At 40.8% G+C, this 27,637-nt stretch overlaps 1 protein-coding gene across 1 annotated transcript; it reads right to left on the bottom strand.

The window, feature by feature from the left end:
* Positions 1–2,555: 2,555 nt before the first annotated feature.
* On the bottom strand, positions 2,556–24,915 carry aebp2 (AE binding protein 2; the record flags this gene model as incomplete). Its single annotated transcript, XM_083894071.1, has 7 exons — positions 2,556–2,673; positions 12,576–12,643; positions 19,240–19,364; positions 19,850–20,036; positions 20,830–20,937; positions 22,651–22,861; positions 24,377–24,915. 7 exons carry the CDS (start codon positions 24,913–24,915, stop codon positions 2,556–2,558), a joined length of 1,356 nt encoding a protein of 451 aa, XP_083750197.1.
* Between the last annotated feature and the right edge of the window lie 2,722 nt (positions 24,916–27,637).

The following is a 27,637-nucleotide window of genomic DNA, read 5'->3' on the forward strand; positions in this document are numbered from 1 at the left end:
TTGGGTGTGCACCGACACTTTTTGTTGTTGTTGTCGTCTCTTCAGACTGAGTGCGATTAATCGCTCCATGACAGTTGCAAGATAGAATTATTGCTCCCGTTAACACTTGGCATCTGATTGAATACAAGTCTGACTTCACTGGCACAATGTCACACTTCACTGTCATACACACACATGTAATAAGTACTGCATTCAGGAAGTATAAATAGGACAATTTGTTAAGAGGACTTTGTTATGTACAATATAATTACAACTAGAAATATTCAAATATCCCTACAAGTGATAGATAACAGATTCTCACAGTAAATACGGTTCTATTTAAAACCTTCACAAATATCCACAGTACACAAGCTTTTTCCATGGTATAAAAATAAATTACAAATCTGCATAAATATTTTACACAAAACAGATATAAAATATGCTGTATTTTCTGACAAACACAGAACGGTTTTCAACACCACCAGGTATTAAGAATATTTTGAGCTTGGTGTTTGAAAAAAACATTTAGATAAGTTTTTGATAAATACGAAACTTTTAAAAAAATGCGTTAGTCCCATTTTAGAGCACACTCGGCTGTGCTCAAGATCTCATTTCCCTCTTTTCGTTTTTGTTTATTTGAAACAATGGTTTAACTTCCTCTTTTTGCGACTTCAATGCCCCAATTCAGCAGAAAGAGATGAAGATCATCCCATCCCATCCCAGATTAATCTCCTCAGAGCATGGATTTCCCCCTTAAGTATCGAGTCCACAGATGACTCCTTACAGGCTGATCACAGAGACAGAAGAGAAAGAGGGAGAGAAAGAGAGAGAGAATGAGTTGCTCTAAGTGTGTCATATGAAAGATTACAGTATCAGAAATGAGCTTTATCTTGAATGTTCAGACACTGGGCTGCATTCATTTGCAGATACATTATACCATGCACTTGTAGATACATTATATCATGCATTTTAGAGCTTTTGTTGTGCTGAACAACTGAGGTCAGTTATTGGAACAATAAAAATAGCCAAATATGGCACTGTGTTTGAGTGAGAGCAGCAAAATACCAAGGGTTATGACCTCAGAGTGTGCCTTTTTTCTCAATTTGCTGGATATACAGATAGCACTGAGTGGTGATATTGTGGTTGACAAGACAAGAAATCATAAATGTTGCTGCTGCACAGGAGAGCCCATGACAATGAGCATCGTTGATCTAGGTTATCCACATTTTAAAAATAGGTTTAGACCAATTCGGCCACGGTTTAATCTGGATATACCCCAACAGTCAAACTTTTGACTGGTAGTGTACATAATAACTGTAAAAGATGCACATATCTTTCACAAATCAAACACAGTACTTCTACTATATTTATGCATCAGCCACATACTGTAAATACAAAAAAAATACAATGAATGAATGAAAGAAATTATGTAATTAATATATACAATAGTTGTTTTAGGTGATACTAATCTTGTTAACATACTTAATGGTTGTAATAGGTATATTAAAAACAGCTCATGAGGTTCTGGTTTTTTGTCCAGAATCTACTTTAAATTCTCTATTACGCACGTGTTTGTTTTCATGCCGTTGTATCAGTAATGATGATCTGCACTTGGCATCTGCCCAGTTTTAATTCTTAAGTCTTAATTCTTAATCTTAATTGATTAAGACTATTTAAATGTGTTTGCTGAGAGCTACTACGTGAAGCCAAACACACCAAGGTACAGTGAGTGTAGGGTAATAGTAAGTTATTATAACTATTTTATATAACTACAACATAAGCACATTTACCGAGGCAGTTCAACTTACCTGCACTTCAGCCGCTTTTGAGGAAGTGCTCTGAAAAAAAACAAAAAAAAAACATGTTTGTAAGGTCAAAGTGTGAGAGCATGGACGTGACAAATAAGAAGTGATCATGTGTTAATACGTTTAAAGCCTGATGCGGTCTACTGTACGCATCATCACAGTAACCAATCACTTCATTTGTTTTGCAGACTTCATGCATTAGGACAACCTTGACATAAATTGGCTGAGTGCTGATGGTTATATTCAACTATGAAACCAGAGTCCAGCAGCAGCCCTTGCATTTACTGAGCCTTCAGATCTAATTAAAATCAGCCCGACTGTGTGCTGATCAGCACACTTGTGTGCCATATATCTCTGGTAAGATGACCACCCTTGTTATTTTAGGCTCATTGTTCCTCTTTCAGACTTTTATGGTGCACCATAAAGCTAACCTTGTTTTCTCATCTTACTGATGAATGTACTCCGTCTCACTGGCTGTGCTGCACACATGAGCATACAGATGAAACGGAGCCTCAGTTCAAGTGAAAGAGTTTCACACTTAAACTGGGCCACTTCATTATGATCGTCAGTCACTTCTGAATGTGGTTAATGTCAAAATGTTGCCATCCATCAAGAGGAGGGCAATGTTACCTCCTCACACATAAAATGTATTTTATTTATGTTTTTTTTTTTTTATCCTGGTTGCTCTGGTGCCACCTGGTGGAAGTAGGTGTTAATGATACACACACACACACACACCTTCATATAAAACACACACAAGGGCAGGACAACTCACCTATAGATATTTGGGTCTAGCAGCATGGCTGTGTCCTGCGGTAGCTGGGATAAGTGCACCACTTTAGTCTTCAGCTGACATCGCTCTGTTTCATTCACCCATACATCAGGTAGTCTGCAAAAAAACACACACACGGGGGGGGGGGGGGGGTTAGGGACATGTGGTCAAGGTCTGAGCTCTAACAAGAAAAAGGAGGAGAAAAGGGGAATGAAGTGGGTGTGAGAGAGGAACAAAGAGCCTCACTCACAGTCCTGGGTACATGCTGACACCTTTCTCTGAACACTGAGTACATTTCCATAAGTAACAGCCTTGACCAAATCAGCGGGACTGACGAACACACACTCACACAGGTGTGTGTGTGTGTGTGTGAGAGAGTGTGTGGAGACCTTCACAGAACAGATAGAGGACAAACTGTTGTATAGTCCCATGTTGTCAATTACAGAGTAGCATCTAGGTTCACTTGTACATGGGGGACTGCTGATTGCGTCAGTTCATTTAAGAAGTTTTAAAATATCGACACCGCGCACGATAAAATTAAATTAAATTAAATTAAAACCACTCGACCTTTAGATCAGAGAAGTGGTGGCCTTGGAGAGACGGTCTCACACTCCTGCACACACACATGTGGGGGTATTACTCGGCTCTATCGTACTGTACCACACAGCAGTGTGATCCCTGCAGAAGGAGCGTGCGAGCACTGGCGTGGCAAGTCAAGGTGCAGAAGAAAGAAACAAAGAGCTTAGCGAGCCAACTGCACCTCCCCTCTCTCCTCCAGCCCCTGCCACCCCCCCCCCCACACCAACCCCCAGCATTCCCCCCGTCACTATGTGCGTCATCACCGGAGCCCCAAGAGATGCGGAAACACACACACACACACACACACACACACACACACGCACACACACAGCATTTAGCCAAGCAGGCAGCCACCAGGCCAAATCACTCATTCACATGCCTCGTCAGCCCATTCAGTGAATGGTGTGCAGGTAGTGCTTCACGTGCAGCACATTCAGCACAACTGAACAGTGATGGGGAACAAAAGGGAGGAAAGGCAATAGAAAACTGACAAATGGAGGACAAGAAAAGAGAGGTTGAGGACAGGGAACGTGGAGCGGGAGGATAATCAACTCACTTTTACTGTAGTAGTCAAACCCTTTTAGGGCATATTTTATGGGCTATAGGGTGGGGTTACCCACATGGGACAATTTAGTAAAGAGTTAGTTAACAAAGAATCATTGTGGTGTGCTCATAATCTACCAAAATCCAATATGTAACGGTGCATTTATGATTGTTTGATACACAAAGAATATAAAGCTTATGTACAAGTACATGTTTTTAAAATTTTTAGATTTCCGTCCGTGCCCTTTGAATAAATACATGTACACTACAGCAGACCTTGTTATTTTAACTGAAGTGTACAGACGTCGAGTAAGTTCAACCACCTGATACTGAACAAAACTAAATGCAATGAGGTTAAAGGCCCTGATATAACTATTTTGACAGTTAACAGACACCAGAAAATAAGGCTGGATTATCTAGTTCATCTGACTTTTAAAGCGAGTACCTTTGTCTATCAGCTCTGAAACTTGCAAGCTTTTTAACAGGAATTGATCAAATGGAGAGCAGGGAAAAATGCATTTAACTGAAAGTCATAACAGTACGACTTAAATGATAATAGTTGCTCCTTTAGAAGTAAACATGCACATTACAAGGATGACACCTGCCTACTATACAGATGATTAGTTTTTTAAGCTCACATGGGCAAATTATTTCTTTATTTTATAGCATATGACTAAAGTGTTTGTATCCCCTTTAATGGTGGCGAGAGCTGAAAGATGAAGTTGACAAAAAGCAGGGACAAGACAAGAAACAGGCCACTTCAGTAGCAGCATTAAAGTTTTGGTTAGTCTTGAGTTATCTGCCCTTGTGGAAATCAAACTTCAAATCACAGAAGGACCTGCAGAGTGTTAAATATACAGTAGAAACCAACGTGTGTTTGTGTGCGTGCGCGGCTACGTGCACATTCCACTACGGAGTCACCGTAAACATGTCAGAGCGAGTGAGCTGTGGTACTGATGTGTTATTATATTGTGATATACAGGAGGCGCACAAAACTGCAGCATTGGGAACTCGACGCATCACACATAGTAACATAGTAACATAGTATACACTTAAGTATGTTCTATAGTATGTATATCACTTCCTAACGCCCCCCCCTCCACACACACACTAACAAATCTCCACCCAAAGTCACACCAAGCCAAATAAAGACAAACGGATTTATTTATTTTCCAGATGGGACCGTTTGGCTCGCTTCTGTAAGAGCCAGAAATGTTTATTGGGAGTGAGGCCACTGTGGGAGAGCTACTGGGGAGTCTTCCACACTGAATTGATGGCCAGCTTCAGGCCTTAAAGGCCTCAGTGGTGACAGAAGCAATAAATTCTTCAAAAACAAGCAAAGTGTACATTAAATCACTAAAATATTAAATGGCTTTATATAGAGCCATATTAGCCAACGTCGCGCAATCCCATCACATAATAGTTGGAATCAAAACAATGCTACTTTGGCACTGTTTAAATCCATACACGTACGTGCCAGGCTACACATAACACGTTGGGCAACTCGTCTCTGCACCGGCTGTCTAACATCTCGGACGTCATGGGTCTCAGTTTGCTCAAACCGTGATGTTGGTAGGAAAAAGCTTCTGAAAAACAAACTGCACCAATGCCTGTTTCGAGCTTTAAGAGTTCACTGTGCACTTTAAACCCATGGAGATCAAGCAACATATCACAGAATCTGGCAGACTGATTATATTTGATCCATACAATACCCCTGGGTGCTTTGCACAATTATGGAAACTGCAGCATTACGACATTTTCACCTTTCGGATAAACTTTCCTTTTAGTTGTACTCTGTAGAATGCTCACACATCACAATAAAAGTAAGTAAAATAAACAAAATATTTGGGTTAATTAGCATTGGAGTCTGCAACAACACTAGAATAAAAGACTCTGCTTGTGTAGTGATAATATCATATCGTGTCCAGAATCCAGTGCTTACTAGCTTTAACATCTTGTTTATTTTAGACACTTTCATTGCAAAGTTGTAAAGTTTATCAGAGTGTTAAAGATGTTGGGTTAATGTAGGTCTGTAATCATGTCTGCTCCAGATGTTTCCATACTTGTGAAAAGCAAGTGTGGGGGCATTATACGGGTAAGATACTATATTCACTCTGTCAAGTTCCACAATGTACTGATTTTAAGTGTGAGCTCTGACGCCTTAAAACCAGCAATGATGCTGTTAATTTTTGCAGACGCTGTTGTTGCCACCACTGTAGCGAGTTGTGTGACGTCCAGAGATCTAAAGAACTGTTAAAAATTAGAGAGGGTATTATTGTAAAGAATTGTAATAAAATGAGGTGCCCTTGAGTGAGGGATGACTCATCACACTGCATTAGGCAAAAATAAAAAAGGAGGGTTTTGATGTTAAAATATTATGATCTTTAGGCAAGTAATGAACACTTGAAATAGATGCATTGGATTAAAGCAAGGAAAACATTATTTTCATTGACCATAACAAGTACTTCAACAACCTCATGGTAGTAATACTCTGCCAAAACAAGTCAACCTGCAGGAAATTCCTGACTGGCATCTGGGTCAATGTGACCCATTTGCCTGTGTGTGATTACTTGATTATTTGACACTTATGATGACTGTTGACTGTTAGATCAAAGAAGCAGTACCTCTGTTGTTTTACAACAGTTTTCATACAGTTCAGGCCGTCTCCCTTTAGAGCAGATAAGATATGGTGCAGAACATAATTAAGCATTCAACTTGCCAACTATCACAGCTATAATTTAATTAAGCAAGCAGAAATTGGCCATATTAGGTGTACGAATGACTTGCCAATTTTCCCTGGCTGCTCACTATCAGCCATGCATGTGAGGTTGTTACTTTGTGATCAGTGAATTGCACAAAGATAGGAAAGCATTTTCACACCCTGGATAAAATGGTCACTTGATCACATGATGATCATTTGTGTCTTTTTTATGACCCTTAAAGGCACCATGTGTAAGAATGTGGCTAAAAACGGTTACTACATTCAAATTCAAAGCACCAAGGTCTTTCAGGTTTCGTTTCCTGACATAACTGGCAACCCGTGGTTGCTCGGCAGCTGAGACACTACTGACTGCAATGATGGGTAGACGGCAGTAGGTGGCGCCACATTTAACTTCTGCATGCCAAATTTATGTTACCAAGAGGATTTCTACCTGAAGATTCAGAGGATTGAAATATTATTTTCTAAACTTAAATGCAGGAAATTCCATATTGATTTGGCTTCACCCATCGTTGCTGTGCAGTGACTCCATATTCCTCTTTTCTTAGCTTCCTTCAGATGTGCGTTTCTCCCATACACAGCTCTCGGTTCTCTTCACTGGTTAAACCCAAGGTTAAACCCCAAGAGCAGACAAAGCTATTGAATGTTTAAACAATCAATCTAAAATGCATTCACTGGGCAATGAGACAGACCCATCAGTTACATTTTCCAATAGTTTTACTTACTTAAAAAACTGATGGGTTAAAACAAAGGTTGCAGTGTATAAAGTTGTGTTCATCGACATAAACTTTCTTTTAATAATTATATTCCTTTTGATATAATCCCTAACTCAAAGGCCTTAATATAAAGCAAAAGCTAAATAATTGGCCTTGCGTAAGGTCAAGTTCACTGTGACTTCATCTATGCCCACAATAAATCAAAGGTTTAAGTGGATTTTCATTAGATCAGGCACAAAGGTCCACTTGGACTGGAAGAATTCTGTGGTCAAAGTTCAAGCTCACTGGATGTTTTTGGCCATAATTCAGGATTCCACATGCTAAGGTCAACTTCTCTGCAACATCATCATAGACAGGAAACAAGATTTATTATAGATATTTTTGTTCACATTAATTGCGTGGCAAAGGCACACACCAAAAAAATGCAAGTCTGAAAATTATATGTGGAATTCTAAGTGTTAAAAACTGCCATTCAGGAGAGCACTTCTAACATTATTGCGAGTAATAGTACACTTCTGTAATGTGGGAATATATCTTTTATACGCGAACACTTTAAATATACCGACATTTGTTTTATGCTCAAAACTAACCTAGAAAAGCTGAAAGCTGCATGCATACAACCTTGGATGAACACTCAAATGGGGAGTCACTGAGACAGATAGTGCCCCGGAAAGACGTGGGCGTCTTATCTGAAACAATAACTCCATACAAAATAACAGTTCATAGAGCGGTGCTACAGTGCAGCCGCTGGAAAGGAGGGACCAAACTGGCTGTGGCCCACTCTGAGTCGCTAACATCGTGCCAAGAGGCTGGGGACCCTGTGTGTGCGCCAACAAGGGAGCACTACATCTAAACCAAGGATCATCCCCATCTATTGAACCAATCACACTTCAACACATATAGATAAAATAGACTATAATAGATCTAAGTTCTCCGTATCACATGCTCTTCTGAGATGAACCGCCGCGAGGGAAGTTTCACTCAACCTTTTAACTATATAGAAGTTTCCCTTCATATCTCAAAATACCAACACAATAGTGACAAAAAAAAAATAAACTGGGAAAAAAAACAAAGCAATTAAAAAAATGTAATTAGCCAACATAAAAACATACATCTTCTTTGTGCCGTTAGTCCAAACTAATGGCCCAGGATGCCAGTGGATCAAGGCATTCACTGTCACTGACTGCATGGTTTACTGTTTATTATTCAAAGGCATTCCGCAGCTTACGTGGAAATCCATTCATCAAGGATTAGACGGCAATTATAGTACTCTCTCTCTCTCTCTCTCACCATTCCCCTCTCTTCCACTTCAGTGAGCTGCTGGTGGTTCATGTTCAAAATGGTTCATGTTTATCAGTTACCTATTAATCCAAAAGGAGTTAATGAGTGTCAGTCAGACAGTGAATGGTTTGCTTCAGCATTAATAAACATGACACCCCACATTTACATGGCTAATCATTGACTTGGTTAGTGGAAAACGTATAGATAGTACAGCACTTGATAATGAACTCTGTGTTGAGGGTCACAACAATTGATGACCAACTACACGACAACCATATTTTTACTCTGACGATAATATATTTATCCTGAGGCTCTATCCACACCATTAAGATATCATTTTAAAATGCATCACATCTGCTACAGTTGGGGAATGGAGCAACTAAAACTGATGTTTGGAAATGCTTCAATTCTTTTTGTGGAAAGGCAGAAATGATACTATACAGTAAAACTAAGCATAACTTTAGTAACTATGATGCCATGACCAACTCCACTTGCTTTTTGGCTCCTAATTGGTCAACTATCAGCTTCAAAGGTTAACACCGACAGTAACTTTCACTTTCAGTTTGTAGTTGGTCCAACTGTTATAGCTCATTAGTCGTATTTTCTGTAACAGAGCAAATCACAAAAGGAGAAAGTTTGCTCTCTGTTTACACCAGCGCAAGCTGTGTATGTGAACAGCTGCATGACACACATTTTCAGGTGTGGTATTGTCTGCGCGGATATGGGCCTGAAACACAAGTGTGGATGCAGATCTTCTCCACTATAAAATGAAAAATAGCAGGTTGGAGATAGCAACCTAAATTTACTCCTCAGAGATTGCTTGGAATGCGAGGCCTAGAAAAGGTTTCTACTTGTGCACAAAATATTTTGCACATTTATATTAACACATTTCCACTTACATTTCCATACCTACATCTCAAATCACCCACTACACCTTTTTCTTTTCTCTCCTACTTGCACTCTGTTCTCATTTTCATGAGTAACATGGGACTCGGGTCCAACAGCAACTCTGCATCAACGTGGGTGAAAACTTATCTCCTGGTAAAACTTATCAGTTTCATTCTGCCTCTTCTTCAAATTTCTCTCCTACAACCATTTTCTTCCAACTCCCACTTTTCACCATTCTCTGCATCATTAATTCCTTCTCTAATCCATTCTGCCTTTGAATCACTGTATCAATCTCCATATACGTCTTTCTGTTTAGAATTAATCTGACTAGTCCATCCTGATCACCAAACCTCATCTTTTTCTTCCGCTCCCTTTGCCTCATTATTTCTCTGTGCACTAGATTAAACTCCCACTGCGGGCTGAGGAGGAGACTGCAGAGGTGGATCAGAGAGGAGGAAAGGGAAGAAAGAAAGAAAGAAATAAGGGAGACTGAAGCAGCGGAAGGCTGAGAGTACAAGAGTTTAGCTACAGTATGTTCATCCGAGCCTGTCAGCTGCAATGTTCTTCACAAGGCATCGTCCAGGTTTATTTGGACGGTGCCATCTTTGCTCTTTGTTTTTCTGTTTTTCAAACCATTCACGGTTTCCTTCAACCTTCCCAGTCCCTTAATTTATCTCATACTTTTCATTTGACCTTGGTCATCCCATCTTTAAATCTTCCTGTTCTTTCTCTCTGATCATCTTTAGAGGGCATAGACTCAACACTTTCCTTTAAAGTCCTGCTGAGAATTACTGAATTCTATTTCTGTGTGACACTGAGCCATTTCATTACAAGCACAATGCCAAACCCACCAGCCCTGCTATCCAACTGTTTAAAATGAGTGCGTGTTGCCTCCAGAAAGGTGTGATGCTAGTGAAACCTGGGCAGAACTACTTGTAGCCTAGTGAGCTGGAGTTTTGGTGAATGACAGACATTTATTAACAATGAAATCATATAATTGGAGACAGAGCCACAAAAAAGCAGAGAATCAGCCACAGTATTTATGGATGCTTATCCACTGCTATTTTTGGGACGCCGCATCTGGGTTTATCCTGGCAAGAGTGCTTTCACACCTGCACCATTAAATCAGACTCTGTTGCAATTAATTTGGGCAGGTGAGTACACCATATCAAGAAGGTGTCGGACAGGTCCCAAATTCAGACCTACTTTGTGGTAGGAACGTGATCCGACCTCAATCCAACCCACATACTCGGTCTACTCTGCAAGCTCAACGGCTCTATCAAGACTCCAAGCATGAATATGCTGTGTGTCCCATTAATTATCTACTGTGGCAGTTCGCCACGGTCTAATTTGTCCTGCCACAGTTTCAAAATTAACCAAATAACTTTTTTTCCCCACTACTCATAACATTAGCAATGTCTCGTGTAGTATTTTGCTCTACTGCTGCACTGTCGAGCTATGTGGACCATCATTTACCTTATGCTTGCTCATTACGGTCTAGGCAGACAGTATAGCTTCAGCAGCAGGTGTGCATGACATGTGCCAAAGAGTGAACTTCCCTTTCACTCTGTGTAACGAACACTAAAAACCGAGAATCAAGCCCTGTTACAACAACAGATGAATTCAGTGGGAAATACTGGTACCCAACTATTCAGAGATTGTAAATACTAGCTGCTAAGAGAAGCCACTTTTTCTAGGCTTTATTTGGGGAGAGTTTGGGGCTCTAACCTCCTCACATTGCGATCTCTCCATGCCAAATTGTGTATGGGCTGGCAAGAGGAAGACATTAAGATTTATCTCAAGCGTTGACATAAAGGAAAGCCACAAAGTTGACAGCCCTGCTAAAGGGGAAGGAGGAACATAAAACTATCAGAGACGGATAAACATACATTTTTTATGTGCACTCGTACATACATGCACCCCTGCAGCTCAAAAAGGAAATGTTTGTGTGACAGACACAGCTTTCCCAACTCAAGCCTCCTCTTGTCTACATGGCTTCCTGTGGCACTTGAAGACTGGGAAATGAGTGATCATCACAACCCAGGGAGGACCACCCCCAAAACTCTCCATCCCTTTCCTACCACTTATACCCTTCTCCCTGCTCTCCTTTCCCTAGTTCCTTTAACAACAGCTTATTATTCTGTATATAACTATGGCGGTAGTATGGCAGGACAGCGCATATATTACATCATCATGTTTCATTGCTGCTTCCCATCCAATTTTTGTCAAAATTATTTATTTATTCAATTTGAAAATAAGGACAGTGCACATTAATAAACATTTGCATGTAAATGTGCCAGATTGTAGCCATTGGCTAATTTTCATCTGTAGTCCCTAGGCAGGTTGATGGATCAACACACACAGCAACGCGCGCACACACAGTGAAACACCACAACATTGAGGATTGCACGACACCATTTTCCAATGCAAACTGCATCGCTCACCAATGCACAATGTCCAAAAATATTGCACACTCATGTATATTGCACAGGCAACTGATGTTGCACAACCATCTGTTCATATTGCAGACAATCAATTTATTTAGTCCAGTGTTGACAGATTTTCAAACGTGTTATGACTGTTGCAGTGCGAGAGCAATGCCAGAACATTTTGACTAAGGATATTTTATAGAAAGATTGTGGTTTCCCCATCAGTCCACATATACCACCTCTCAACACCAGGTGGGGGCCCTTATACATTTGCTGACAGCAGATCAGGAACAGGCAGCAACACTGACGTTGACACAAGCCGCTCAACCTGTTCTTGGAGCAACAGGTGAACTTGTGTGACTCTGGATGACTGAAGAGTAAGACTATTAGAATACGTTAAATACGTCATGAGTCATGACATTATCACTTAAATCCTTCATGTTTCATGTTTATTGATTGTTGAGGTTGAACTGATCTGCAGAGAAAGGTGAGCTACTCCTATTACAGTACTAACATTAATTAGAAGAACTGATTCCAACAAATGTTTCCTGTGTTGGTATAAATCGATGCACAATTAGAAACATTACATATAAAGTAAGAAATCAAGATCAAGATTTTGTAGGTGATTTCTCATCTCTTCTTCAACTAGACTTTACACAACACCAAATTTGTGAATTTCACTTATGGTTTTGGTGAGCCACCTTACTTAAGATGTTCAGTGGTCTATGAAATATATCTGGCAGTACATGATATATGCAACTCTGTATATCCATGCCCTGTATCTTCATTTGTAATTCATGCCTTCTTTGTTTTATGTGCATATTCGGTGATACACAGATTTAACTATATACAATTTTGACTCACATGTCCTCAGGTGTCCAGTGCAGGAGAACCTTTACTTTGCCAGATCCCTCTTTCCTTCTGGCCAGCACCTACACAGACATAATCAAGAAAAAAAAAACACAAGCTGAGTTATAAAACACACACAACACCACCAATGAAAAATAGACAAAGGTTTAAAAAAGGCTTATCGAATTTTTAATATAATTAATGTAATATTTCAAGGTAATTTGTAAGGTTTCAATTTGCATGAATGTGTTGGGCTTATTTCATATTGCAGCAAAGTCATTTTTCTGTGCAGAATCAGCTTCAAAGCCATGCCCCCATCCTGTCCCCATCTCCACTGAATAATTAGGCTACATGCTTCAAACTTCCCACCAAGTGATACAGTAGCTGATCATTACACTAATAAGCAATGTGAGCCACCTTAATAATGTATGCCAGAGCTCAATGAGATTTCTATTTTCAACAGGACCCATCCTACATTCCTGTCTTTGCAACATAGTGCTCGAGCAAGGAATTCAAATGTTTTGTATTTAGACTTAACCATGGAGTTGGTAATCACAGTTAGCAATGTAGAAAGACCGGATAGAAAAACGGGAAATCAAAAAGTCACTTCTTTTGTTGTAAAATATCACAGCAACAGATAAATCCTCATGTCTTTACTTTACATGTGGTGCGTTCCTTTACCTACTTTAACGACTCACCACCTATTCTGCCAGCACAACCTCAAAATGTGTGGCTTTCCTTCTAGTGACAGTACACTCAAACCAGATTTCCAGAACAGTTGGTCCTTTTATTGTAAAACATTTAATCCATCATGCTGTGATGGTTTATAGTAAAACTAGTCCGGAATGCACACAAATATTGTCAGTGGGGAAAAGAAACGCTAGAAAAAATAACCATCAGTGTCAAAAATAGCCACAGATATAACCACTTGCGTCAATTGGCTCTTTTTTGTGAGGAATGTCTATTTTTAGTATAGTGAATGAGTTCACATGTGAAGAACTTCTCTTACGCACATGAATATCTGAAATTATTTTTATGACTCTAGGGAATGGCTGCAGCATTGATGGAAACTGGTTTGAGGACAGAAGGGATGAGACACAGATGGAGACCTAGAATCACTTCTCTACTCATCTTACTACTTTCCTACCGTTTAACCAAATTATGCTCCAACGTAAGAACCAAAAGGAGTTTAGTTACTTTTCCAATATGACAGTGTTTGACTGTGATTGTGTCTTCTCTCCAACACAAAATGAAAAACTGAAAGTTAATTTTATCTCACTGTAGTTTCTCCAAGCTAATGTACTGGGAAATGAAGCTCAGAAAAAATGGAAAGTGTCAAAGCATTAGTAATCAAGAGTTAAAGCAGTGACAAAAATCCAAATTCTTTCTAGGACAAGTAAAAACATACAGTATATGGGTAGTACTGTCTGACAGCCTGACTAACAGGAGACTGCATCTCACTCTGGAAAAGGGTGTGACCAACAGATGTAGATCAAAAGGACAAATTGGATTGACCTAAAACCGGTCAGACCAATGATCCTGATGATGTAAATTTCATGTGCATGGACGCCGGTCAAACAAGTGTGTGCGTATGTCCTTCAACTTTTGATAAGCAGGTGACCTGGGGCTGCTCTCATTGGTTCCATCCTGATCATCCCAGGGATGCAGCTCTAACACCGTCATTCAAAAATCACTCCTCTACAGATGTACTCGAGTGACTACGTTTACATGCACATGGAGTATTCTGGGAAGGCTCGTCTGTGACTCGTGTAAATCGCTTATCCCTGTAAGCATTAGCTGAATACGCTCTTATTCCAGCAAGGAATAAACCAAATAAGATAGCTGGTAGTTATGCCAGTATTAACTGGAATGCTCAGAAACGTAAACATCTTACTCCGGTAACTACTAAGGCATGCTCTTGTGTGTGCAGCCTCAAATCTGGCAGCGATGGCACACGGCTTCGACAAAGCAGGCTAAGCGGGTGATGACTGATCATGTCTTTATAGAGCATGTACACAAACATCTTTACGGTACATCATAGGATACAGTACAACCTAACCCGGACTGGGACCTTCTTACTGTGAGGGAACAGTGCTTGCCACTACTCCGCCGTGTGGCCCTGACTTGTGAAATATTTTTTTTGACAAAGTGTCACTGTGCAGCACCAAAAACACAATACAGATTAGGTAAGACCATGTCCACTTGACTGCTATCATGTTTGTACAGTAAAACATTGTGATGGACTAGAGGTGACATATGGACTGTGGGCTTTTAGCCATTTAACCATCTGTCATAGAAATCCCTAAATGATGTAATCTTCACAAGTCCATTTAAGATAATAATGTTTAAAGGCACCATATGTAAGAATGTGGCCAAAAACGGTTACTACACTAAAATTCAAAATACTGAGGTACTTTTAGGTTTCGTTTTCTCCGCCATTGTAGCTCAGACGTAACTGGTTGCTCGGCAGCTGAGACTCTACCGACTGCAATGATTGGTAGACGGCGGTAGGTGGCGCCACATGCCAAAACATGATTTCAAAACAAAAACATGATTTGCAGTCTGCAAAATATATTTTTTCAATGCAGACATTTTGTCTGTACTGTTGTTGTTGGTGAGTTCAGTTTGTTATATGAACATTATTCCTGAGTCTCTGTGACATATTAGGAGGATTTTATGGCCAGTTGATTTAGTTTTATTACATAATGCACCTTTAATGTTTAAAATTTCTGGATTAAAATATCTAAGAATGACAAGACTTATGTTGTTTATTTTGTTGAGGAGTGTACTTGTGTTGGCTTAAACTTTTCCAGTGCTCTTTTAATGTCATCATCTGCTTAACCCATCTGGAAACTTGGGGTGAACCGAAACCACAAACACACAGCAGAACCAACTGAGACAACACAATGATTCCCATGATCCCATGCTGCTTCATGCATCATGATAACTTTAGATAGTTACAGCTTCTCTATCAAACATCAACATGAAGGAGACAGTAGTAACATATTACACTCAAAAACATGGCATTGTTGAAGCATTAGCCTGAATTTAGTGCTACCTTCAATGGGCTCAACAACTGAGTCACACCCTGCAGCTGAACCTTGGTGCACCAGCAGCTGCTTTACTGCCCTTTTAATTAAAAGTGAATCGCTGTTAACCTCTGCCTTCAGGCTCCTCACAGCACCAGGTTAATGATCACAAACCCAGGATACTTCTGAAGGGACCCCGTAAAGGCTGAAGATGAAGAATGGGCTTGTGCTTAGCAGCATGAAGTGATTTGTGAGCAGAGTGGGTGGATGATGGCAGATGATGCTTTAAGGGACAGATCACAATCTTTTCTACACCCACGAGACAGGAGAAAGAGACAGGGAGGAAAAAGGGAGGGAGAGCAGGAGGAAAAATGAGTTAATGGTGGTTATTAGTGTGGCTCCAAAACAAAGAGTTGAAAATGGCAGGACTAATGCAGGGGGAGGGCAGGACTGCTAAAACTGGGTGTCTGTCTAGTGTCAGAGGGTCAAGCTGTGAATGACGCATATTGGCACAACTAAAATATCCCATCACAAACATGACTGAGTTGCTCTGGAGCGTCAGCAAGACCACTGGCCAAACTCCACAGAACCCCCACAGCTCTGCTCTATCTCCCTGGGCCAGGGACGGCCCAATGGGGTCCGGAGTCTGACGCAGTGCTACAGTCTTGCTGCACCGCAATCCTCCAAGGGACAGAAATTGAGAATTTACGCCCAACTGGCCAGATGTCCTTCCGAATCACAACCCCTAACCATTGGCACTTTTCCTCGTCTCAGCTTCTTGTCTTTTGTGTCTCACTTCTTTAGCTGACTATTCCTCCTGCTGACCCAGTGTGCAACTGCAAATATGCAGTAACCTCTCTTAACCTCTACTCGAGCTTTATCTTCACTTCTTTCCCGAGCTCTTCTTTTTAAATTCTTGGCTGCTGGTGTGCAGCTGAGGTTTTTAGGAGCAGAACAGAGTTGAAAGAGACTGTGTTAGTACCAAAAAAACAATGTCATGAGAACTCTTTAATACGGATTAGATTTTAACAAAAACACAAGCCTAGAACTACAAACAAAACACCAGATTTTAAATAATGTTTCAAAACATGGCTTGGCTTTATAAGTATCTGTGTGTCAGGAGAAGATCTACTTTCATGAATATTTAACAGGGAGGACTATCAACCACAATAGTGACCTTGAAATAAACTTTGACTAGTTAATTTGATGTCAACCTTATTAACTGCAAGTGAGGACTTTATTATCATGAGTAATACAGTTTACCATATTACATAGTGACATTATGGTTCTCTCCTGGTTTCTTTAGTGCAGACACATTTAACAGGTTTGTTCTCCTTTCCTTCAATTATCATTAACATCCAACTAATTTAATACCTGTAAATGTGTATGTTTGTGCCTTCAGTGGAAGATCTATTCAGGTGATTTCAGTCAGATTTAAAATGCCTCAGGATTTGTTTTTTTCCCTTTATTGGGTATACAATGTGTAAAATGTTTCTGCCCACAAATACACTGATTATTCCTGTTTGGTTAGTCACAGAGGAAATGTAAAATGGCACACGTCAATATACTATTAATATAAGGCACCAACGTAGGAAAAGCTGAGAGGTAAATTATCAGAGATCAGAATAGTACATCAATTGTAAATGTTGTCAGGTTTTTCCCCCCGTGTGCATGTCAAAATGTCTGCTGTGAAAAAGGGCAAATGCCCCGAGGAAACCACTGTAAACAAAATCACTGCCGCTAATTAAAGACAATGTTTCTCAGTACGGCTGAGAAACAACTGAACAGGATTGAATATTGTCCAAGTACATTATGTGACGGAAGGAGTGATGTAGTGCTTGATCATTCTTTTTCCTGTTTTAATTCAAAAATTACATCATGCAATTTGAGGATGTGAACAGGACACAGAGCGCTCCCCAGTGGAAGTGAATAGGAATAGCAGTTATTCAAAGATTTATTTTTTGGGGGCTTTTCACACCCTTCACATCAAACATATCACAATAATTGTCCTCCGCGTGGAATTCACTCCTTCACACTTTAAAACCATTCAATCAACCAAAGAGAGATAGAGAATATTCCACTAAAAAAACAGTTTTTCCTGCGAGTGCTCATGTGTGTGCCTTAAATAGTAAGGTGCAAAGGCACTTTACAACCCATTAATAATGCATCACGCACTGAGCTCCGGTCGGACCGAGAACAATACACAACAACAATCCAATTGTGTTTCCTGTGAAGCCAGATTCAGAGAAAAAACATCATCGAGCCTTGAGGCGATTCAAAAGGTTCACTTCAAGTGCACAGAGGAAACAGATCTGCAACGATTCTTTCACACCCCCTGTTGTCTAAAAAGAAAATAACAACAATAAAATCAAGGGGGATGACAATGTAACAACCAACTGCAATCTAACTAAATACAAGACAGATTACAATTTAGACATAAAATAGACTAATAGTACCAACAACAATCGTTTGATATGATCTCATCAGCCTGACTTGACTGCTTTGAATTGTGCATAGAGAAGCAGAAATAATGCTTCCACTATCACTTCTAAATTGTGCCGTTCGCTCTATATTTTGACAACCATGTCTGATCTTGGAGTGTTTCTTCATTGACACGAAAGGAAACTTTTGAGTAACCCACACACATCCAATCATGAGCAAAAATAGCACAACAAGGCTGTGTCGTCTGCCGTTTGTACATCCACACACTGTCACTGCATATAATGGTTTTTAGTCCTTTACTTTACTGTTGCCTCATCATATGATAATTCTCTGCTGCTGTGCTTCTGCTGCTCTAAGGCTCGATTCCCATCAGACGTGTTGCGTGTGCGTCGCTGGCGCGTTCCGTCATGTTTTGAATTTTGGCACCATGTTAACAGATTAGAGCGTTCACACTGTACTGTACGCGTCTTTTGAGTTTTGGCGCCTCGCCTATTTTTCACACATGATGTGCACAGCTCCCACCAAAATAGACAGAGAGAAGATCTGTTGTTGATGACACTGACATTCTAGCAGCAGGACTGCATAAAAGTTAGACCTCCCACTGTAGTTGTAGTGTCTAGACTGAATCTGAACACATGGAGACACATTAATACTATATCTTTATATTTTAGCAGATGTGCAGATTTTCTCTCTCTCTCCCCAAGTGAGAATGAGTGGTAAATCAGAAAGTGCAGCAGATACCCCGCAGGTGTGAAGATGTTAGACGCGAGTTAGATGCCAGCAAGACGTGGCACAGCCACAACATACACACCGCACATCCAGTGTGAACCATCCATAAAGCAGATATACAATCACTACCAATCTGTCTGTTGCTGATACTTTAATTAAAATAGCTCCAATATTATAAAAACAGACAGTCTAACAGTTGTGTATGAACAAGTGCAGCTTATTTAGAAAAGCACTGAGACTGCAGTCACCATTAAAACTAAACTCTAAAGCGTAATTGTTTTACATGTATGCCCGATTTGATCAAATTTGACAATTCAATTATTGTCTGATTTCAGTGCATCACACTGTAATTACCCATAAAAAGAGGAATGCATCTAATGATTTAACCACACTGATGGTCATTCAATTAAACCTATTAAAGTGAAAACAGGTAAACGCTGAGAAAAACTACAGGACAAAGAAAGTAATGAAGCACTGACCGTGCTGTTAAAGACCACGCTGTGTCCATTACCCACACTTTCAATGTGGGTAGCAAGGTTGAGACAGATGGCCCTGTGGCGAATAGCATCCATGGTTTGGGCATCGAAGAAGTCGTGGGGCCTCGCTGGAGGAGGAAAAGGACAGACTGATGAACACTAACAATAGCCTTCACAGTCGCCGTGAAGGCTATTGCTTTGCTTGTTTGGATTTGCACACAACATCATTTGCAGCTGATGGCAAAAGGACAGCAACTAGATTTCTTTTCTTTCTTTCTTTAAAAAAAAAAAAAAAAAGGATCAGTTTTGGAAATTACATCGCATTAACAGGATGTTTTCATTTATATCTGTGTGTATTAATGGTCATTTACACTGTACATCAGCCTGTAATCACAGAACACAAGCAGCCACTGTGCAACAGTGCATCAGCTTATTATAACTGCATGGTGGTTACTGCAAGCACTGTGGATGGCATTACAGTGTTTTGTGGCAAGAAAGAAAAGGCATCAAAAAAGGCCAGATACCAACATACAGTAAAAAAAAGAAAAAGAAATCACAGTAAATAACAGTTTGAAAAAGGGTTTTGTGTGGTGTGTGTTTGTTGGGTACGTACGTAAGGTGCACCTGCGTTTATTCTTGAGTTTCTTCCTCTTGTTGAGTCCAGCTTTGGAGGGCGACTCCTCTTTGAGTTTAGCCTGGCTGGACATTTTAGAGGAGTTCTGTTGGCTGAAGTGACTGGGGACATGTCGAGCCAGCCCTCCCTGAGAACCAAAGCTGGCAGTGCAGCCGCCAACTACACACTGCAGAGGAGCACAAAAACAGACGGTATGGTGTATTTCAAGTGAAAACCTTTCAAATATGATACAAAAAACTTTTCAAATTCAATTCAGTGAATAGTGTGGTTGAGCGGCTACTGAGAAGTGAACAGTACTTTGACACATTTAGCATTAGTATAGTTTGCTTTTCTGTGAAACAACCATTTGTGAGGCAAAGACGATGGCATCAGCTAGATGCTGAGACTAAACCCACAAAGATACGGTCGGATCAATATTACTCATTACTGTAATTTGAAACAAAAATAAAGGCTTGAAATATTGTAGGGCTGGGCAATAAATCGACATTAATATTGCGACACGAGAGAAGATATTGTTTTAGATTCTGGATATTGTGATATGGAGATTCACTGGGATTTAAGGCTACTGCAATACTCATATTGAGGCGATTTAGTCAATTGTGACACTTGTGAAATTAAATACTGCCTAAAATGCAAAGAATGGATGCAAAATTTAATGAACATTAACAAACTAAATAAAAACACAAGATATCATCTAGAATTGAAGGTTACAATATTAAGAATGTAACATAGATAAACAGACACAGAAATTACTGTATTTGTCAGGGTTAATAGCTTCTTTTATTTGAGAGCATATGTTGGTGATTAAGATGTATTTCAAAAACCTCTATAAAGAAAACATTTCATGAGCTCAGAGAAACAGCTTGTGCCCAGCTTTAATAACAGGATATACATGGTCGAACAATTTCAATGTTATTATCTAGAGGCCATATTGCCCAGCTTTAAACCACTGGTTTTACCTTGAAGGGTTTATCCCCACTGTGGGTCAACATGTGCCTCTGGAGCCAACTCTGACTGGTAGACGGTGTGTTATACACCTTACAGCCTTTCCACAGACACACAAATACCTGAGGAACACAAAGAGAAGACATTATGATAAAAACAGAAGAAACTGGAGGAGAAGAGTAAAACAAGAAAAAGTATACAAAGTAGCACAACAGGGAATAAAGATAGGTTTAGAACGGGGTTTCTCACTCCTGGTCCTGGGGAGCCACTGTCCTGCACGCTTCAGGTGTTTCCCTGCTCCAACACACCTGCTTCAAATAACTGGTTCGTCATCTGGCTTCTGCAGAGCTTACTGACGAGCTGACCGTTTGAATCGGGTGTGTTTGAGCAGGGAAACATCTAAAACATGCAGGACAGTGGGTTTGAACAACAGTGAAAAATAGCAGGGTGATTGACAAGACGGCTTAGGTTTACATTGTGGACGAGTCGATACGCGTCTGGATACATGAGCTTTGAGTCAGTTCAAAATACTTTTTATTATGAGCGCTGGATCAATTCGCTACAATTTATTTGGGTTTAATTTGATGCGATGCAATTAGGTTGGGTGCATTAGAACTAAATGTATGTGCTCTTCCACTTTACAATTACAAATCAGGGTAAGCCAAATCTATAAAAGTATCACTGCTTACCTTGAATAGATGTTTCATAAAAAGCTAGGTTAGGGGCAAAGTGTGTGTGTGTGTGTGTGTGTGTGTGTGTGTGTTGTGCACTGAGTGAGTGGTCAAGCAAGAGTACTATTGTGTACTATTCTGTAGCAGAGGAAAGAAAGAAATGCCCAGACTCCTCCAGAGCAAGCCGATTGTCCTTGTGTCCATCATCTGCCAGTAAAAAAGTAAGTGGTTAGGTGGTAGGGTGTTAGCCTGAAGACCTCAAGAAATTAGCCCATATGTGCTTCCTGACCACAGTCCATGGTAGTAACTACTATTATTAGGGGTGTCACAATCTCAAAACGTAAATTTAATATTGATCGAAACAACGTCACGATCCACGATGGTTACTGTTATATTCATATTGTTAATAAATTATTTAAATTTTACAATAAGGCCTTAGTGTTATTATATTACTCATGACACCATGTAAACAATTGAAATAAAAAAAGAATAATTAGACATTATGGCATAGACAAGTCTAAAAATGGCAGACCCATCTGCACTAAAAAAAAATCTTCACTTTTATAACCGATAACCAGTTTGCCTTGGTTCTAACTGTAAGCCAAAAAAGTAAGTGAGAAAGAAAATCTATGTAAAGTTGTCTACTAAAGTTGTGTCCTACAGGCTGAAGACAGTGGTGAAAAGTAAACAAGAATCAGAGGATGACGATCTCTCTCTCTCCCAAGTAAAAAAAAAACAACGAAAGAATGACAAAGAGCAGAAGTGTTTAACCATGAAAAATAGGAAGTAGCACAGTCCAGCAAAAACGCATGACACGCTAAGTTTCACTCCCACATAGTCTACAACATCTGAATAAAATTCCACTCCATTGTTATCGTTATGATATCACAGATGTATGGTGTGTCTGCTAAAACAGCCCGTGTGGAACAATGATACCTGGGCTGAACAGGCCGCCCGAGATAGGAATTAGACGAATACTCGAGGCAGAGTTTTTGCCTCAATTAATTTTTTGTAACGGAGTTATTCAAATCACTCGAGTAATCGTTGCAGCCCTACTATAGACAAATAGGTGCAGATACACACATGATCATATCCTACCACATTATAAGCTGGGGGCATCAACAAAGTCTGTGAAAATGTTCTAAATGATGAAAGTCTACTCACCGCTCCTCTCTGTCCATCCACATGAATGCCCCTGATATGTTCTGCCAAATCCGGACTGGAGTTGAAGCACTGTGGACAGAGGTCCCAGCAGCAGGAGTAAGCCACGGTCTTCGTCCCAGAGGAGCTAGCACTGCTTTGTCCATTCATCATAGCAGGAGTGGAGCGTCCACTGGACACTGTGCTCTCCATCTCCATCAAGGTGCTGCTGATACTGAGAGTGAGGAGAGGGTGAGTGGGCAGAGAGAGAGTGTGTGAGAGTGGTGGAAGAAAACAGGTCCACAGTTATAAACCAATGAGCGACGAAAGAAATCAAGAATAGTTTCCGAGCTTAGATCAGACTTTGCACAGCTGTGAGGAACAGGTGCAAATATCACTCACTACATCACATGTGAAAAGCCTCCAACAGATTGTCCACGCATGCCATTTTTAACACTCATGCCAAATCCTGGCACTTCATCATTGATACATAGTGCTGTAAATCTCAGTGGGATCATTTTGAGTAGTTCACATTTTACAACAATTAAATAGACAGATTCTCTGTGGTCACCTTATATGGTTTGTACGCCCTGGAAGATTTGTGACACAACTGGTTAGAAAGCTATGAATGATTCAGTATGTGACTTACAGGGGTGTGATTAACAAAACACACAAGCTCCAGTAGATAAACATTAAAATGGGATTGTCGTGATCTTGCTTTCACCAGTTAAATGAGGAATGTTTATCTTCACACATTAATTAAATAAAGTTACACCAGGAACTAATGATAATTGATAGATGAGTGTTTGTGTATGCCTGAGGAAGTCTGTTCATTTACTACAACAAGCTAATGTGCAAACATGACTTGTAATTTATTAAACGGTTTGAGTGGATCCTTAAAAAGAAAGCAGACGGATACGTTAGTACAGGGGTCTGCAACCTGCGGCTCTGGAGCCACATGTGGCTCTGGAGCCACTCTGCAGTGGCTCCTTGTAGCTTTAGAGATCGAGGCGACAAATATTTTGATATCTTGTGCATCACATCCAACGTCGATGTAAAATGCAATGTTCAGTAGACGTTTGGATGCGTCCTGTCCATCTTTGGATCCACGTACCGTTTTCTCGAGAGCGAACGACGTACAATCCAAATATTTGCTTCATTTATTTCAAAGTGGGTTAATTTGAATTTCTTTAATTTGCCACAAACAATGAAACAATGGAAGAACCAGGTCTACGGGGTCCAGAGGTTGGGTATAAACTGAACACGTTGTAGTTCTTAAATGTCATAAATGAAAGAGACTATTAATATTGTATATAGTTTGTCTGTATAAAACCCTTTATACATGTTATTTTCTTCATTTTGTGGGGTTTTTTTGCGGCTCCAAATGAATTTTATTTGGGTGGAGAGGCGACAAAAATGGCTCTTTACATCCTAAAGGTTACTGACCCCTGCGTTAGTGTATTTGGTTTGTGGGAAAAACCACTATTTTCAGACGTGTCAAGGGCTATCGAGCAAATAATAGTCTCTGAACAAATCGCTCGTTGCAGTCCTAAAGTGAGTTGAATACATATCAGCTGAAATGCTAAAATACAAATAACAAAAACTCGTAACGATGCGTTATCCTGTGCTCGTTTAAAGGTAAAGTGGGGGATAATTAACTGTCATCCGTCACTGGGACGTGTTCACACCCCCAACCCCGGCCGTGAGTGAGTGAGTGAGTGAGCTAGTGAGCTGTCATTCTCCCACCGACCTGTCCTCGGAGTCCATACGGCTCAGAGGTTCACCATCCGAGGACGAGATCTCCACACTCGGCCGCCTTTTGTCGTCCACCTCGACGCTGGGTTTGTCGCCGTCTTCACACACCGTTTTGCTCTTGTCACAGTCTGTCCCAGAGCTCCGGCTGTCTTCTGCTCCCGGTTCCTCCTTCGCCTCTTTCATAGCGTTATCGTCAGCGGACTCGTTGGTGTCGTCTCCGCAGCTTTGCTCCGGCGCGGGCTTTTGCTCCAATTCCACGGGAGCTCCGGCTGTCGTCTCCTGGTTCGCGGCGACACAGTGGCGGCTCGTCTCCGCCTCGCTCGCGGCCTTGTCTGTCGCCTCGGCCGGCTCCTCTTCACCGGCCTCCGCGCCCGCCTCTTCCATTTTCGGCTCTACTTGAAGACCCGGTTCCTCCGTTTCCGCTTCGTCGCGGCCCTTTTCTTTTTCCTCGCCGTCTCCCTGCTTTATCTCCTCGGTCGGTGCGTCGTCCTGAGCACCCAGTGCGGGTGTTTCGTCTGGAGACGCAGCGGCCATTTCCAACACCGTCGATAACCGTTTAACACTTTCGGTATTAAAAAAATCAACCGTGGCACAGTCCGGTGCTTCACTGCAGGGGAGGGCGTGGTCAAACCACACTCTCTGCTCTGTGATTGGTCAGAGGCGGCACGAGGAGCAGGAACTCTGACGTTGGTATTTAAACTTTCCATGTGTTTCTTTTTGCTCTTTTTGAGCAGAGTCACAGTTTAACTCACCACAACAAAGGTTTTCCTCAGGTGAGGACGACACGCTGCCACGTTTAAAACATGTTCAACAACAAACTGAGAAGTCTCTGTGGAGTAGAACGACCGTCTGACACTGACATCACAGGTAAGTGAGGTCATGAGATTCTTCCAAAACAGAGCGTGATGGTCCTTGTTAAAGGCACAGTTCAGGTTTTTTGCCCAATTTATACTTCTGCGTAAAGTGCTCTACGTAGGTTACGCAGAGACTCTGCGTCGTCTCCGTCTGCACAAATTATTTTGGTAAATGTCCGTCACTCCGTCAAGGGACAACGGAGACGGCAAGGGCTGCGATTGGTCCTCAGGACAGGCCGAGCTAAGCTGCTCTGTGCCGGCTCACAGTGAACACCGAGCGTCCACACACGCGGAGCTGATCACCGCCGATAACGCCGCTGCCAAACTATAAATACGTCATATCTTAACACACACAGCACATGTTTAGACTCTAAATGGCCAATTTCTCGCCTCAAATTATCTTAAAACTGCGTTCCGGGACACAGAAACGTGAGAAACGGCCACTGTTTCAGCAACAACAACAGTCTTTCTCTCTCTATCTTTCTCGGACGCCATTGCTCACTGTAGCCTGAAGCAGAACAACCTTGCGCAGCGACCCCTACTGATCGGGCGGGAAATTGCAGCGCGTGTCCGTCACCACGACGCAGAAGTATAAAGGCTCGAGGCGTCTCCGTGGTGACGCAGACGGATAACGCATACGCAGTCGGAGGTCATGTGACTTTAGAAAAAACTCTCCCACTGAAGTCTATGTAGAGGGGTTTTGGATCAGAACCTGGTCCAAAGTGGTCTATATGCTGAAAAAAACAGTGAAATGTCACAAATATAATTAAGGTTTTACTTATCAAAAACTGTGTTTTTATGAATCTTCAGAGTCCGTAGGATAATCTAGTCCAGATTTGAGAAGTCTAGATACCAAGGTTTTGGATCAGGACCTGGTCCAAAGTGGTCTATGTGCTGAAAAAAACAGTGAAATGTGCCTTTATTGCATTTTCACAAATAGAATAAAGGTTTCACTAATCAAAAACTGTCTTTTTATGAATCTTTAGAGTCCGTAGGATAATCTAGTCCAGATTTGAGAAGTCTAGGTACAGTGGTTTTTGACCCAGACCTGGTCTAATGAGGTCTATGCATAAAACTAATACGGTGAAATGTCCCCTTTAGCATTTTCACAAATAAAATAAAAGTTTCACAAATACATCAGTGGGTGTCATGTCTTACCTAACATGTCTATAATGTTTTCACATCAAGAAGTGTCACAAAAAACAGACAATCCGTGTACAAACAGTAGCACTGGGCATCAAGTTAATTTCCCCTTAACTTTCCCCTTAAGTGCCGATTCGGAGGCTAACTTCAGCGTCGTGATAACATGGCTGACAGCAGGAACAGAAAGAAAAACTGATTTTAGCTACTTAAAGGTCCAGTTTGTACGAATTAGTGACATCTAATGGTGAGTTTGCAGATTGCAACAAAAGGAGGACTCCTGCACTCATCTTCCCACTTGTCTCAGGAAATTGTGGTAGTGTTTGGACAACAAAACATTACATATCTCAAATGTTGCATCAAATTACACTCTCTGCCTAGTTTGACTGTTCGGGCTGCTGCAGAAACATGGCAGCACAAGATGGCGGCCTCTGTAAAGCAAGGCCCTTGCAGACGTGTCCCCTCTCTGACTCCATTGATCTTAAATTCTCCCATCAGGCAAGTTGAAACAAGCTGGAGCTTGTCGGTATGTCGTAAAAGTTTATGCTGATCTTGGGTACATACCGTATATCAGCAGTCTTGTCCTGTCTTGACAGGATTCCATGCTGATAATTCCAAACCTCAAACATCCCTGGAAGTCCCGACACATCCACTGTAGTGGTAGAAGCAATGCTTTCAGATCCACATGAGCTGCCAGCAGAAAAAACTTAACCCCAGTTCACTTGGAAACTGGACTCAGTGTTCGTCAGACACTCCTGATTTTTTTAATTTTCAAATGAAATAGATTCAACTTATACTTGTTTTCTAAGTAATCCAATCAACCTGGTAAGTTTTGATGGTCATCCTCTTCCACTGGGACACTTAGGTTTAGTTTATTTAAAGTATCTTCATCCACAACTACATTTTGTACCCAAATATATATTTTTCACAATCAGACAGATCTGCATTTTGCACTTTTTGATGGTTTGAAAAACACAATTATAATTCATAAGATAAGCATTGGTTAATCTGTCACATTTTCTTTCCTATTCCTTTTAACTTGCAGTAGAAAATGTGTTCAAAGCTGTAAGACATGATCCATGCTGTAGCAGCAGTATGACCACTAGAGGGAGACACTGCTCTATTTTTAAAGTGACCATCATGCAAATGAAATGATTTCCAAGGATCTTCATCTACCAACATTATGTACTCATTATTTAAGCCTAAAGCCATAGACTATTCATTTTTCTATTAACATTTAAATGACTCCAAATACCTTTCAT

This window comes from Microchirus variegatus, assembly GCF_963457635.1.
Source record: "Microchirus variegatus genome assembly, chromosome: 8".
NCBI classification, from domain to species: Eukaryota; Metazoa; Chordata; class Actinopteri; order Pleuronectiformes; family Soleidae; genus Microchirus; species Microchirus variegatus.